Source organism: Notamacropus eugenii, chromosome 6 (assembly GCF_028372415.1).
Source record: "Notamacropus eugenii isolate mMacEug1 chromosome 6, mMacEug1.pri_v2, whole genome shotgun sequence".
Taxonomy (NCBI): domain Eukaryota; kingdom Metazoa; phylum Chordata; class Mammalia; order Diprotodontia; family Macropodidae; genus Notamacropus; species Notamacropus eugenii.
The window spans coordinates 203,899,576-203,915,841 of NC_092877.1; the positions used below are offsets into that span (position 1 = coordinate 203,899,576).

The window sequence follows — 16,266 nt, forward strand, 5'->3', positions numbered from 1 at the left end:
TTACATGTAATAAAAGGCCATGGAAAGAGAAACCAAAAATCAATTGGAAACTAAATAATCTAATTCTAAAGAAGGGTTGGGTTAAAGAAGAAATCATAGAAACAATCAACAATTTCATTCGAGAGAATGACAGTAGTGAGACAACATACCAAAACTTATGGGATACTGCAAAAGCAGTTATTAGGGGAAGTTTTATATCTCTGAATGCTTACATAAATAAAATAGAGAAAGAGGAGATCAATGACTTAGGCTTGCAGTTGAAAAAGCTAGAAAAAGAACAAATTGAAAATCCCCAAGTAAACACCAAATTAGAAATACTGAAAACCAAAGGAGAGATTAATAAAATTGAAATTAAGAAAACTATTGAATTAATAAATAAAATCAATAGTTGGTTTTATGAAAAAACTAATAAAATTGATAAACCTTTGGTCAATCTGATTAAAAAAAAGAAAGAAGAAAACCAAATTACTAATATTAAAAATGAAAGGGGTGAACTCACCTCCAATGAGGAGGAAATTAAAACAATAATTAGAAACTACTTTGCCCAACTTTATGCCCACAAATTCGATAATCTAAATGAGATGGATGAATATTTTAAAAAATACAAATTGCCCAGATTAACAGAAGAGGAAGTTGAATACTTAAACAACCCCATCTCAGAAAAAGAAATTGAACAAGCCATCAATGAACTCCCTAGGAAAAAATCTCCAGGGCCAGATGGATTCACAAGTGAATTCTATCAAACATTTAAAGAACAGTTAATTCCAATACTACATACACTATTCTTGAAAATTGGGGAAGAAGGAGTCCTCCCAAATTCTTTCTATGATACAAATATGGTTTTGATACCCAAACCAGGAAGAGACAAAACAGAGAAAGAAAATTATAGACCAATTTCCCTAATGAATATAGATGCAAAAATTTTAAATAAGATTCTAGCAAAATGAATACAGCATCTTATCACGAGATTAATACATTATGATCAGGTAGGATTCATACCAGGACTACAGGGCTGGTTCAATATTAGGAAAACTATTAGCATTATCGATCACATCAACAACAAAGCTAACAAAAACCACATGATTATCTCAATAGATGCAGAAAAAGCTTTTGACAAAATACAACATCCATTCCTACTAAAAACATTGGAGAATGTAGGAATAAAGGGAACTTTCCATAAAATAATAAGCAGTATCTATCTAAAACCTTCAGCAAGCATTATATGCAATGGGGATAAGCTAGATGCATTCCCAATAAGATCAGGGGTGAAACAAGGTTGTCCATTATCACCACTATTATTTAATATGGTACTAGAAATGTTAGCTGTAGCAATTAGACAAGATAAAGATATCCAAGGAATTAAAATAGCCAAAGAAGAAACTAAGTTATCACTCTTTGCAGATGATATGATGATTTACCTAGAGAATCCCAGAGATTCAAGTAAAAAATTACTAGAATTAATAAACAACTTTGGCAAAGTTGCAGGGTACAAAATAAACCCACACAAATCTTCTGCATTCCTATATATTAGCAACAAAGTCCAACAGCAAGAGATAGAAAGAGAAATCCCATTTAAAGTTAGGGTAGACAGTATAAAATACTTAGGAGTCTACCTGCCAAAACAAACCCAGGGATTATATGAACACAATTACAAGACACTTTTTGCACAAATAAAGTCAGATTTAAGTAAGTGGAAAAACATTAGTTGCTCATGGGTAGGCCAGGCTAATATAATAAAAATGACAATTCTACCCAAATTAATATACTTATTTAGTGCCATACCAATTAAACTATCAGACAATTACTTTCTAGAGCTGGACAAAATAATATCAAAATTCATTTGGAAAAACAAAAGGTCCAGAATATCAAAGGGACTAATGAAAAGAAATGCTTGGGAAGGTGGCCTAGCGCTACCAGACCTCAAACTGTACTATAAAGCAGCAATTATCAAAACCACTTGGTATTGGCTAAGAAACAGAGAGGTAGACAAGTGGAATAGACTTGGCACTCAAGAGGCAGTAGGCAAGGAATATAGCAACCTTCTGTTTGATAAACCCAAGGACCCCAGCTTCTGGGATAAGAACTCATTGTTTGACAAAAATTGCTGGGAAAACTGGATAACAGTGTGGCGGAAATTAGGCATAGACCCATACCTGACACCGTACACAAGAATAAAGTCCAAATGGGTACATGATTTAGGTATAAAGATTGATACCATGAATAAACTGGAGAAGCAAGGAATAGTGTATTTATCAGATCTATGGAGAAGGGAAGAATTCTTTACTAAAGGAGAGATAGAATGCATTATGAAATGCAAAATGGATAACTTTGATTACATTAAACTGAGAAGTTTTTGCACAACCAAACCCAATGCAACCAAAATCCGGAGGGATGTAGTAAATTGGGAAAGAATTTTTACAGCTAAGCTCGGGGATAAAGGCCTCATTTCTAGAATATATAGAGAACTGATCCAAATGTTCAATCATACAAGTCATTCCCCAATTGATAAATGGTCAAAGGATATGAACAGGCAATTTTCAGAGGAAGAAATTAAAGCTATCTATAATTATATGAAAAAATGCTCTAAATCACTATTGGTTAGAGAGATGCAAATCAAAACAACTCTGAGGGACCACATCACACCTATAAGATTGGCAAACATGACAGAACAAGAAAATGATAAATGCTGGAGAGGATGTGGGAAAGTTGGAACACTAATTCATTGTTGGTGGAGCTGCGAGCGCATCCAACCATTCTGGAGAGCAATTTGGAACTATGCCCAAAGGGCTACAAAAATGTGCATACCCGATTGGCAAACATGACAGAACAAGAAAATGATAAATGCTGGAGAGGATGTGGGAAAGTTGGAACACTAATTCATTGTTGGTGGAGCTGCGAGCGCATCCAACCATTCTGGAGAGCAATTTGGAACTATGCCCAAAGGGCTACAAAAATGTGCATACCCTTTGACCCAGCAATATCGCTACTAGGACTATATCCCCAAGAGATCATAAAAATGGGAAAGGGTCTCACATGTACAAAAATATTTATAGCAGCACTCTTTGTAGTTGCCAAAAACTGGAAGTCAAGGGGATGTCCATCAATTGGGGAATGGCTGAATAAATTATGGTATATGAATGTAATGGAGTACTATTGTGCCATAAGAAATGATGAACAAGAAGACTTCAGAGAGGCCTGGAAGGACTTATATGACCTGATGCTGAGTGAAAGGAGCAGAACCAGGAGAACTTTATGCACAGCAACAACCACAGTGTGTGAGAGTTTTTTCTGGTAGACTTAGATTTTTGTAATAACACAAAAAATACCAAAAAAAAAAAAAAATCCCAATGGAGGATCTCAAGGCAAAATGCCTGCCACACTCAGAGAGAGAAATATGGAAGTCACTCACATATTCTAGCAGATCATGTTTGTGTATGTGTATGTGTTTGTGTATCATGTTCTGATTTGTTATACGATTTCTTTCATTTATCTTAGTCTGACTACATAGCATGACTATAGTGAAAATATACTCAATAGGAAAGTATATGTAGAATCTATACAGAATTGTATGCAGTCGTGGGGAGGGAGGGGGGGAGTGGGGGGTAGGTGGGGGGGATAAAATCACAATTGTATGGCAGTGACTGTTAAACATTACAAAATAAAAAAAAAAAAGAAAAGACCTGAGAAACCAAAAAAAAAAAATTACAATAAAAACAATCAATTAAAAAAATAAAAGAAAATAAAATCCTTGAAAAAAATAAAAGTGTGACTTCCTCTCAAGAGAAGATCTCACCATACAGAAGAATTACTTCCTATGTCTATCATGTAAATATTACTGCCCTATCCCTGCTGCATAGTGCCTTTGATGCATATTTTACTAGGGGTATATTTGGGAGCCAGAATCTTATTATAACACATTTTATTGCTTATTTTTCCCGCCTGAGTTAACTTCTTTGTACTTGCTAGAAGATGCCACCCTGATAGCAAAATCTTACCCCCTTATTGGTCAACAACATATTAGTTGCTATCAGTCTTTGGAGATATTAATATCGCACTTTATAAGCAGATTTAGCTCACATGTTCCCAGTAAAATCTTCAGTTACTCTTTAAGATTAATTTTTAAAATGGAGAAGAGAAGGCTTTGTGTTGTTAGTTAAGGTTATTCTGAGACAATTGGGAAACAATGGAGTGAAACAAGATGTGGCCAAGGCCCTGCTTTAGTTGACAACAAACTGCTTTATTTGAAAGCAAATGTGACTTTGGGCTTGCTTGAACATCTTGATTGAAATAAATGATTGGCTATTCCAACACAGTTGTTTTTGATGCCTAAACTCAGCTCAAAGAAACAAATTTCAGAGACTAAAGTCAATTCATGTTGTCAGGGTTCATCTGTGTTCTATACTGTCATCAAAACCCTCAGTATATTGTCTTTTGGCACTGACCATATTTTCAGGACTGAGAGCAACTTTTCCAAATCACCTCTATTAGGAATTTGAATTCTGTGTTTGATTAATCTCATAACAGTGCCTACACTTAATTTCCCTATTGAACGAAATTCCTGTTTTTGGTGTTTAAGGTTTGTGAGATTAATTCTGTGTGTGTTTAAGTTTGTGTGTGCATGTACTTGTGTATGTTTGCATACATGATCAAGAGAGAGACCAAAATCTCATATAGATTTTATCAATGAAGAACCACAGGTGATATCTCAAATGAAAAGATGCATGCTATTGGAGTTGTTATGTATTAAATTCATCGTGATGATTAGTTGACCATCATCAGTGTAAGCCCTTATGACAACATTTCACATTTCAATGAAGATTACAGTGATAGATATGAAGCCATTATAATTGATTGGTTTTCATTCCCTACTTTTTCTAGACAGTTCAACAATTTAATGAGCCTAAGGTTTTTAAAACAGAGAAGTGTTCCAAGTAGGACCTTCTCTACATGATAAGCTATTTTTTTTTCGTATGTAAGATCCAGAGAAATCATACGTAGCAGTGGAGGTTTCAGGTCAGTATTCACTAAGCTACTTCTACAAGACCAATATTACTATCCTCTATGAAGAATTGAGCATTTTAAGTAGTCTGCTCTCAAGAAATGTGGACAAGATACAATTTTCAGTAAAATCTAGAATATGCCACTAACACTTTAATTCTAGATAATTAAGAAAGTAAAAAGTCAAATCCCAATTTTTTATATTTCTCATTTTCTGAGGTGTGAAAACTCAAGTGTAATCACATCCCTATGCCTTTTTCAAAAGAGAGACAGAGAAAGAGATAAGTAGAGAGAGACGGCAAGAGAAAGAGAGAGAGAGAGAGAGCAAGAGAGTGAGACAGACAATACAGCAAAAGACACAGACTTTTGATGCATTAAGTTAATTAAAGGCTTAAAAAACTTAATAGAGTTTTGAGTGAGGAAGGAACTCCCTGAAGTCTCCCCAAATTCTCATTCAGACAACTTGAAAACTGCCTCAGAACTGATCTCAAAGCAGGGAATCAGCTTACCAGCACACCCTGAAAGTCTGTCTCCCTGGGGTTGAAGTAGTCTGAGTGCAAAAGCATGTATGCCACCGGGCTTTAAGGCTGGGACAAACTACCAAGGAGGCCCCACCCTCTTACAAACCAGCAGCATGTGCAGCACAGCATGGCCACACCCTCAGCACAGGCCACTAGAAAAGGCATAGATCCCATTGCTGACCAGTAGTGAGGTCTTTCTTGGGTTGGCTAACAGTGAGACCCTCAATCTGGGGTCTGCCATCATGGAGACTTCACCCCTGAGGTCAGCTTAGTAGGAAGACCCCTACAGGCCTCTCCAGCAGCGAGGTAATGTTTCCATAGCAACCCAGTAACAGATTCTCCCGTACCCTGGGGCAAATCAGCAAGGAGGTCCCTCCCCCAGGCCATCAAGGCCCTGCTCTTGGGGGAAGCTATTATCAAATTGCCATAGTTAGCAAGATTTAAAGGGACATCCCAACCCATGAGTACAAGCCAGAACAGAAGTCTGCCTTCCAGTGCAAGCAAGCAACTAAGCCCTTCAGCCTAGTGAAGTGAGCAAGACCCTCAATTTTAACACCACACTCTCAGGACAGTACAAGACCAGAAGCCAATTCTCACATGAAAATACCAAGTCACAAAATAGACAGAAAAATAAAAGCAAAAAGAAAAAAAAATGAGATCACAGAAGATTATTATGATGACAGGGAGGTTCAAGACACAAATTTAGAAGACAACAGGGTCATAATGGCTACATTTGAAGCTTCAATGAAAAATGTAATTTCTCTTCAGGTCCAAAGAGAACTAGAACAGCTAAATAAGGATTCTATTGATTCTCTCGCCTCCCTTCCCGCTCTTCCCCTCTCCCTGCCCCAGTAAAACAGTGCAAATCTAAACATTTAAAGGGTCAGGGAATAGGGAGATGACTTGTGTTCTCCCCAAAAGTTGTTTTGCTTATGTAATGCAGAACCCTCTTCTCTCCCCTTCCCAAAGTGTAATTAGAGGTAATTTGGCCACGCTGGAAAAATTTTTTACTGTGGCACAGAAAGTATGGCCAAATGTGCCCACTGAAGACATCAGGGGAAAATCTGAGTAGAAAGAGTTTGGAGGTAGAGCAAGACTGGGACAGTGAATGAGGGCTTCAGCAGCTGCCACATAGGTTCATTGACTAACCCCCTTTACTGACTCAAAGAAGGTATTTAAATTGAGAGAATAACCTATTTAGAACCCTAAAAAAAATCCTTCCTATAGTGCCTCCATACATTCATTCTCAGAGTTTTAATGTATTTATATCCAATTATATTCATTTACTATTAAATGCTTTGGCATGTTGGCAAGACTGGATTTAGTCCTGGAGCAGGAAGGGACTCTAAGTCCACCTGGTAGAAATTCCTCCTTGACAGATGAAGAAATTGAGGCCCACAAAGGTAAAATGCCTTACCTCAGGTCTCACATAGAGTGAGTGGCAGACAGAGCTGGCATTCAATCCCAGGTCCTAAGACTTCAAAGCAGTTTCTACATACCTTCCGTTGTAACAATAGGAGGTCCCAGTGAATTGTAGCCCAATGTAAGTACAAGGGATTTTTAGAGTTGAAGAAATAGTATCATGATTTAGTTCTCCTTGTGCAGTGACTATTTTGTGTTAGATTTTGTAGAAATATCTTGTTTTGAATGTCAGCATTGAAGAAAAAGTTTAATAATGCTTTTATTTTGCCTTATGTGAGGACGTCTGCTAGAAACGTTTCTTAATTTTTCAGTATTGTCTTCTAAACATTATTCTATTTGTGAGAGAAATGCTAAAAAGAAAAGAATCTCGTCTTGGCCTCAGACGTCTCTCCTCCCGAGACATTTCTAAAGTAAAGACATTCGCAGGAATCCTGCATGCAATCAATTTCACAATAGGATAAAAGAGTGTTTTATGGCTTAGGGTTAACATTTTGTAGCATTCCATGGAATTATCATGTACTATTTTGTGCCTCTCTGTTGGAACATCTTTTCCCTGAAACCATTGTCTCTCTCTGACAACTCACCACAAGGCTCCTCTCCTTCCCAATTTGACAAGTTGCTAGCTGAAGTAAGTATTGACCTCTTTTCTATAATTAATACCTTCACAGCCTCAGGAGATGGGGGAAAATAGGTAGTGCTCTTAAGTTGGTCATTAAAGTCTCCTGGGAAAGGGGAAATTCAATCGTAGACATCAGATATCTCTCATTTTTCAGTCTGGTTGATACAAGACAAAAATACATTTCTCCTTGCCCTCCAGGTTCATCCATTTTAAAGGGTGAGATAACTTGCTTTATGAGAGCCTGTAACTGAACTTCCCACTGAAAAAGATTCCCAGTCATTTTCAGTTCTAGCCCCAGACATATTATCATAATATCATTTAGTCAGGAGACTGTACACATCCTGGTCAATGGAACAAATTGGATTTGGAGGAAAATGTAGGAAGGTTTATTGAAGAATTTCTTTTTGCTTTATTGCTGAAGCTGGAGAATCATTCCACTGTTTTCCCAGACAATTGTATTCAGATACATCATTTGCTGAGTCTTTCAAATACTTATCCGTATTCCCTTTGTATTCAAAGTGTTTTGTGAGAAGCAAGGTTATGGTAATGATAAAGATGTTGGAAAATGGGTGGAAGAAACTTGTTCAATGATGAGGTGCTTGACTCAGGTATGGGAGAACCTAGGACTCTGATACAAGTATAAAATAAGTTGGTTATAGTTGTGAGGAAAAATTCTAAACTTGTTCACTGGACCTCAGAGGGAATTTGACCAAACATTATTGGGCCAAGAAGATGCTGTGCTAGACACTGGGTGAGATACAAAGAAATAAAAAGACACAGGCTCTTTTTTCAGCAAGTTTAGAATCTAGTTAAGAAGATAGAAAATAGATACATAAAAATGTAAAACATCCTAGAAGAGAGGACATTTTAAATACTCAGTGAAGATGGTGTCATAGATAGGATGCTGGCCCCTGTGTTAGTAAGATCTGAGATCCAACTGTACCTCTGATCCTTACTAACTCTGTGACCTTGGGTAATTCAAACATCTGTGAAGACCTAGTTTCTTCATGGTAAAATGAAGTGTTTGAATCACATGACCTTAGCAGTTTTTGCAACTTCCAAATATATAATACTCTGAGAGTGACATACAGCAATGATAGGGGAAATTAGAGCAGGAAGAACTCATTGAAGGTGAATTGGTCAGGAAAACTTTTGTGAAGGAGTGCAGAGTTGACTGCGATTATTACTAAGGAAATGAGGAGATGGCATTCTACTTGGGGAGAATGCAGTAAGCCCATACATGAAGTAAGGACTGTGTTAAGTTTATTGGGAGCGTACTAACCAATTTGGTCATTTACTACCATGAGTGTACTTTGATTGGATCAGCAGGTTGGTATAGGGCAATGAGGTTCGAAAGGTTAGGCTGAGAGTTTGCAGGGTCTTTCTTAAGTCTTTAGCTAATGACTTCAAGTTTTACTTTAGGAGTCATGGGGCATCGATGAGCAATTTTGAATAGGGAGAGGAAGAAAGCAAGTTTTATCTACATTAATATAGAAGTGGAGAGTATGGATTTGAGTAGGATTAAAAGCGGATATCAGAAGTGAGGAGGACATTGAAATAGCCCAGGGATAATGTGTGACAAGCTATATTGTGAAACAGTCACAAGGAATTTTCAACTGACTAGATGTAGAAGCTGAGAAAAAGGGAATCTAATTAGAATCTGGCATTTCCTTGTTTCTTGAGATTCTTCTTCAATAAAAGACATGAATTTCCTTGGCTTTCCTTATTATGTCCTTCCATGTTTACATGGCATTGTACAATACACATTTTAAAAGCAAGCTGAATTTAGTAATGACTTTGATTCATGTCATTCACTTCTTTACTCTCATCAGTTCCTGTGCTTTTATCCAGTGTCATAGAGTGTCAGCACTAAAAAGAATCTTCAAGATCATGGAGGAAGCACTTTCCATTTCCTTAAATGCATCAGATTTATGACTAACCTTGGCTGCAAAGTAGTTCAAAATCTCAGTACTTTTTAAGGTTGAAGATCAGACATAACTAGTGGTTTCCCTTATATCTTAAGCAAAGGTCAGGGAGTGGGGCAGTTCTTCTCCACATGTGTAACAGCAAGGACCACAACATACACAGGAGGGCCTGCTGTACAGGTTCTTAGATCTGCTTTTCTAAGAGCAAAGCAAATGTTGAGGGTGCCACAATCTACTTTAATCAAGTACACATATCATTCTTGTAGTTTAGGGGGAAAAGTCAGCACCTTGAAATTCAGAGAAAATACAAATAGAAATTATAAGCAAAAGATTACAAACAAAAACACTAACAGACAAGATTTCCAAGTGACTGACCATAGGCAATATATACATCATTAACAGAGAAAGAAGCACCATGATTGGGGAAAGCTGGGGCTCCTCAGTGGCTACCCAGAGTCTCATCTGTCAGAAGAACCTTCTTCCCAAAAAACCTCAGCAGAAAACCTCATGTGGAGGTCATGACCCTAGAGTCCCAGTGCCTCATTAAAAATTAACAGAAAGTATCTAAGGCCTATTAATGTGCAGGGAAAATCTTTAACTCTTCCCCTCATCCAACATTAACCTTGCATCAACATTACAACAAGCTTTCCCAAGGAATGAAGAGTTGTTTTCCATTTTAATTAGTCCATTTAGGATGCAAGCAAGTAATGCTTTGACTACTTAAAAGTCATAAGCTTTGTTCATGAGTTACAAACAACAAAGTGAAGGAACAACTGTGGGTCCAAGTTCACCATTACTACATTGTTTTTCAGAGACTGCTTTGGGAGAATGCCATATTTGGTAGTGAATGAATATAAATTATGGAAAACATGCCAAAACCTAGGAATACCATGTTCTCCCTAAAGAGGGATTAAAACATCGGTTAAATAGTGACTTTCTTTTCAGCAAGGACTATTTTGGCTTTCCTTATATTTCAAGACTCCCGTATAATGCCAGGCATGTAATAGGTCCCTTTCATATACTTTTTAACAATAAAGGTAGCTGATGGTTTACTACAATTATTTAACCATTGCACCATTTCTTGTTTAAGTTTTTTTTTTTTGATAGTGTTTTAGAAAATATAATGTCATGAGCAGGCCATGTCATAGTATGGGCCAAAATCAGATCAACATTTTAAAGGAAGATGTGAGGTTAAGCCTCCCTGGTCCCAAGCTTTTCCCTTTTTTTTAGTCAAGTTTTACTCATTGTAGAATTATGAACAACACAAAGTTCCCAGGGAATATACTTAAATCTTTGACCCTATAAAGAATTGAGTAGATTGTATATTTAAATCCCATTTGTTTTTGGTATAGCATCTCATCTACAATGAAAGTGAAGGTGGAAATAGGACTATTTTTTTTTGTATCATAAACAGTGGGAAACTGTGCAGGTGTACTGATTGATGATATGAAGAATGGTTCTTTTTCCATGATATTATCATTTTTTGATGAAACTTGATTTCATTGGTAAGAAAATTCCACTAAAGAAATTCCCTCTGTCAAAGAGGATGAACACCTACTCTGTAACTTACCATCTTGGACAATTGTTTGTATCTCTCCAATGTTGGATGTTGTGTCCAGAGTCACATAGCCAATATATGTCAGGAGGGGAACTTGAACTCCCACTATCTATCCAATATGTTATGCTGCCTTCCAGGACATTTCCTATGTCAAATAATTTTACTTTCATATAATCAAGTAACTTAGTTTTTTATGATTTTTATTATTAAAAATTTGCAACATAACAGTCCTATTGTTTAGTACATAAGTATTATCATATTCCTCTTGCTCATGTGGATATGGTAGGGATGTTTTGAATTCAGAAAGGGAAACTTAGTACTTCTTTGTAGAGACTGAACTTTACCTTATGATGTAAGAACCATTTGTGAGCATGTGGAAGTGGAAGGATAAAAGTGTCTTTCCTGAGTGATTTGCCTTTTTTACTGTACAGCTTAATATATTTGGGAAGTTATTGTTCTCCTCTGTGATTATTACATGGATGATGTAACAAGTCAATAGATTTTTCAAAGACTGTAAAATAAAATAGCAGATATATGCTTATGAGTGGGATGATAGTAACAAGTTGGTGGAGTAGGTGATTGTGCAGTTTAATTTTGGGATACTAAAAAGTCCCCTCTTACCTCAAAAATATTTATTCCAGTTTTCAGAATCCTTTCATTAGTCCTTCAATTTTTTCATTTGTTACAATATTACCTAGTGAGAGGTACTTGCTACTTAAAGCGGGAACTTGTTTAAGTCTTTTTTGTAAATGAGTTTCCTATCCACACTGAACAACAATATTTAAGAAAGAAACATGTCGAGATTATTGTTACACAGAAAGATGTGAACAGGCCATTGCAGAAGGGGAATTATTTTGTAGATCTAGCATCCTGAGGTCATCTAAGATAAAATTTCTTTTTTGAGAAGTTTTCCTGGGAATGATCCTGCTTTCCTCAAACTAAATATAGTATTGTTCAAAAATGGAATGGTCCATTTCCTCTTGGGTAATTGGAGTAAATGTCCTCATGAGTCTCTTGCTATGCTGAGATTTCTTTTTGCCCTGTCTGGATAATATGTGTTTAAATTAACTGCTTTCTTAACCTGTCCCTCTCCCCTTAAAAATGCTTATATCAGCAACCTAGATAGATAATACTTTGCTTAATCTTCTACCATCAGTTAATTACTTACTCCATTTCTCAACTTTTTCCTTTCTCTTCAGCTTCGAGACTTCCTGAAAACTCCTGCTCAGGGTCCTGTTCACTGGTCTGGGATATCTGTGGCCATTTTACATGTTATCTTTTTGTGTCATAGATGCTATGATCTCACAATATCTGATATCAATTTCTATTGTTTAAAGAAGAAACTCTGCTTCTCATTCAACTTCTCCTCTATTATTTCTCATCTTTCCATATGTTTCTCTTGCTATTTTGGTATTTTCTGTTCTTCTTCCTTTCCCTTATAAGTTCTCCTTTTTCTTTAAATGTTCATTTTGTGGCTTTCAAATTCTTAAAGATCTGGTGTGGATGATGGAGTTGAAGAGTAAGCAGACTGTTCTTTTTTTATTATTCTTTTATTTGTTTTCAGTGTTCTACAATTGCTTCCATATGTCTTAGATATTTTCACTTCCTTCCCCCTCCTTCCCCTGTACCTCCCCACTCCCTCCCTGAGACAGCATGCAGTTTCATATAGGTTCTACACATACACTCCTATTAAATACATTTTCACCTTAGTCATGTTGTATAGAAGAATTACAATGAATGGGAGAAATCATAAAACAAAACAAAACGCGATAAAAAAGAAAATGATCAAGCATACTGTTCTTTAATGTAGGTGAATATTGTATCACAAGGCAGGTCACCTTGTCAGAGGGCAGGCAGATGAATTCTTAGCTTTCTTTCTAATTACTTATTGCTAGGATTTTTCTAACTACCTAACATTTAAACTGTAGTGTCATCTTGCCTTTTTAAAAAGTTAAATTTTTAAAGTTTAAAGTTTAAACTTTTTAAAAAGTTAAAGTTAAAAAGTTTAAAAAGTTAATCTCCATTAACTTTCTCATTTGTCATTTCTTTCTATTCACCAGCCTAATTCTGTCCTTCACATTGGTTTTCCTTCCCTATGAAGTCTGTTGCATCTCTCATCTGTCAGTGACTTGTCTGCCAAAGTAGTTTTCTTAGAGCACATGTCTAAACTTATTACTTTCCTACTCAACAAATGTAAATGTCTCTTTAGAGCATTTAAGATCAAATATAAATTCCTTTGTTTTCCACTTAAGGTCCTTTATAATCTTTCTACAACCTGCTTTGTAGTCTCATTATACTTCTTCCTTTACATCCCTGTACAATTTTCAGAAAATTTTCTTTTCACTATTTCTCATATATTTCTACTCATAACCCTACCATGTACTTGTTCTCCCTCCTGATTCACATGCACTTTAGTCTCCCTCCTGTCTCTCAGTATCCCTAGTTTACTTCATGACTCAGCTCTAGTCTCATCTTCAACAAAAGACTTTCCTAATTCCAATAGCTGTCTTTTTTCCAACCAAGTATTCTAGTCTTTTTCTTGTATATTCAATGGCTCCCTGTTATTTGCAGGTGCCAATATCAATCCCCCCTTCCCAAGCTGACTTTTTTTTTTTTTGCCTTTGCAATCTTCTTACACTTTACTTCCCTTTCTTTTCTCTGAGACCCAATCACACTGACTGTGGTCCCTCTGCCTTTCCTCCAACACAATGCTATCATCTCTTGTCTCTACGCATTCTCATATTGGAGAATCTGCAATGCTCTCCCTCCTCATCTCTGCTTTTTGGTGTCCTCCTATCCCTTCCAGTCTCAAGCTAAAATCCTGCCTTTTAGAGGAATCCTTTCCCAAGACTCCTCAATCTGAGTGCCTTCTTGCTGCGAATTTTCTGCAGTTTTTCTTAATTATATCTTGTTTATGCACAATTGTTTTGTGTTTTCTCCCTTAGATTCTCTTCCTTGAGAACATGGATTGCTACTTAGCCCAGGACTTGGAACTTTAATACATGCCAGTTGACTGTCCTAATATATGTGTGATTATGCTATACACAGTCATAGTTATTTGCTCCAAATTTTCTTGATTGTGAGCTCCTTAATTAACACCTTGATCCAGTATTTTCTTTTATCCTCAGTGTTAATTGACTTGTGATTTAATTATGTGAATTTTTACATATAAATATGTGTAGAAGTTCATATTTATGTATGTGTATATGTGTACATGTGTATGTACATACACACGTATATATATACATATGCATATGTATACATATATACGCATTGGTATTTAAGTGTATTAACACATACATGCATTGTTATATTCCCCCCAATGGATGGTAAACACTTTGAGTCAAGAATTGTTTCTTTTTTGTCTTTTGTTCTCATTGCTTGAGATAGTTACCTGGCACATAATAGGTGCATCATAATTGCTTTTAATTCATTGATTGCTGAGGAATTAGAATGTAAGTAGAAAGAGAAGCACAGTAAAGGACTTTCATGTTTCAAAGTACAAATTGTCATAAGGTTTAACGGAAAAGAAGTCCAGGGAAGACTGAAGGTCAGTTTCTATCCTTTCTTGTAGTCTTCATCAAATTTCTCATTCTGAGGAACAGTAAAATGGTTCTGCCAGTCCCCTGGCATTCCTGAAACAAACCAAAACCCCACTGTTGATCTAACAAGGTAGAATTTTCAAAATTATAGTATATTCATATAGCCTCTGAATGAATGGGTAAGAGCATAAACTTTACTTTTTCTAGAATTAGAGAGGAATACTGTTAGCCTGAATATATGAGTTCCAATAACAGCATACATTTTAATAGAAATTTTCAGTTAGCAAAAATCTTTTCATTTATCTTGTCACATTTTATGACCCTATGATTTAGACAGATAAGGTAAAATTGTTCCCAGTTAAGAGATTAGTAAATTGAGAGCCAGTTTATGGTCTCATTTTAATTGAGGGTATAGCTGACCTTCTGAACTAATTCTTCATCTCTTTTTCCAGTGTTAAGATGTCTCTCCACAACAAATAAAAGGAGAAAATTCTTAAATAAGTCACAGGTAATATGCACAAAGGTTTGTCTTGTCATACAACAGGACACTCTGAACTTGAACTTCACTCACCTTTCCTCACGAATGGGGAAATGGAGTGGTCCATCACAGTTCTAGGAATGGAGATGTAGTTTGCCATGGGATTTTGCTTCATGACATCAAGAGAGGTGTGATACATGATCTTATTAATAATTTCCTCTGATAAGCCATTCTCCAGGAACTTTAAAATCTTCTGGATTTCCCACTTTGGGGTCTAGGTGTGGGGAAGTCAGTAAAAACAAGAAAAGCAACTAAACAGAATCTTTTATAGACACAATACCCCACTCTATTTTAAATGAAGTGATAGGATCATAAATATAGGGCTAGAAGAGTCCTCAGGGCCCTCTAATCTGAGTGTTTTGTTTTGTTAATAAGGAAATTGAGGCAAAATAAGGCTCAGTGACACAAAGTAATACAGGTAGTAGATCAATCCATAATGAATAATGATGTACTTATGATGAGCTTGTAAATCTTTAGTCTCTACTCCTGGATCTGTCATCTTTCTCTCTGATGCCACAGAAGCCTCTACATCTTGGCAGTTCAATTTCAACTCTGGATTTCTCACACTGGAAATACACCTATCCCTGACACCTTTTCTTCTGACAGACTCACTCCTGCCAGAACCTGCATTTTAAGGCATTTTCCAGTCAGCCACACATTCCTTCCCCTTTTTGTTCTACTTCTAACTGTCCAGAATTTCTCTGATATAGTCCCTTTTTAACTCCATCTTATGTCTTGTTTTCTCTTATTGGAAGTGTAAGTTCCTTCAGGGAAAGGATAATCTTTTTTCCTGCTTGTATTTGCCTTATTAGTGGTAACCACAACCCCTGTCAAATAGTAAGCACACAAAATAAATGTCTTAGGTAAATTTTACCATGCAGTAAATTATTCAGTTTTGAAAAACTCACTCAATACACTGTTAAAGTTGACATAAGAAAAAGCAGTTGAGAGGAGAATGAGACAAAAATTATGGAAAGAAAATATTCACTCCGGAGTCATGTGTAGAGAGATATTAATAATATCCTGTAGAGCCTAACAGGGCTTTGATGGGGGAAACTTCCTTTTATAGGAAGACAATATCTTATACAAATCAACTGAAGACATTTAACTTCCATTAAGCAAGGGAAATGAAAATTGAGATTA

At 36.2% G+C, this 16,266-nt stretch overlaps 2 protein-coding genes and 1 long non-coding RNA gene across 4 annotated transcripts in view; 1 reads left to right on the top strand and 2 right to left on the bottom strand.

The window, feature by feature from the left end:
* The window catches only part of LOC140512600 (sulfotransferase 1C1-like), a 41,742-nt gene extending 36,129 nt beyond the window's left edge, over nt 1-5,613 (bottom strand). For both annotated transcript variants that reach the window (XM_072621799.1, XM_072621798.1), the window contains exon 1: nt 5,508-5,613. In XM_072621799.1, coding sequence (XP_072477900.1) covers nt 5,508-5,564 — 57 coding nt within the window. In that variant the 5' untranslated portion in view covers nt 5,565-5,613. The remainder of the gene's footprint in view (nt 1-5,507) is intronic.
* Nucleotides 5,614-6,956: 1,343 nt separating this feature from the next.
* The window catches only part of LOC140512604 (uncharacterized), a 42,831-nt gene continuing 33,521 nt past the window's right edge, over nt 6,957-16,266 (top strand). The window contains exon 1 of the long non-coding RNA XR_011969849.1: nt 6,957-7,062. This is a non-coding gene — a long non-coding RNA (uncharacterized lncRNA). The remainder of the gene's footprint in view (nt 7,063-16,266) is intronic.
* Nucleotides 12,081-16,266, bottom strand: part of LOC140512603 (sulfotransferase 1C1-like) — a 198,457-nt gene continuing 194,271 nt past the window's right edge. The window contains exons 4-5 of the mRNA XM_072621806.1: nt 15,157-15,337; nt 12,081-14,678 (exon numbers count right to left, since the gene is read on the bottom strand). Of these exons, the coding sequence (XP_072477907.1) occupies nt 14,602-14,678; nt 15,157-15,337 (258 nt within the window). The 3' untranslated portion in view covers nt 12,081-14,601. The remainder of the gene's footprint in view (nt 14,679-15,156; nt 15,338-16,266) is intronic.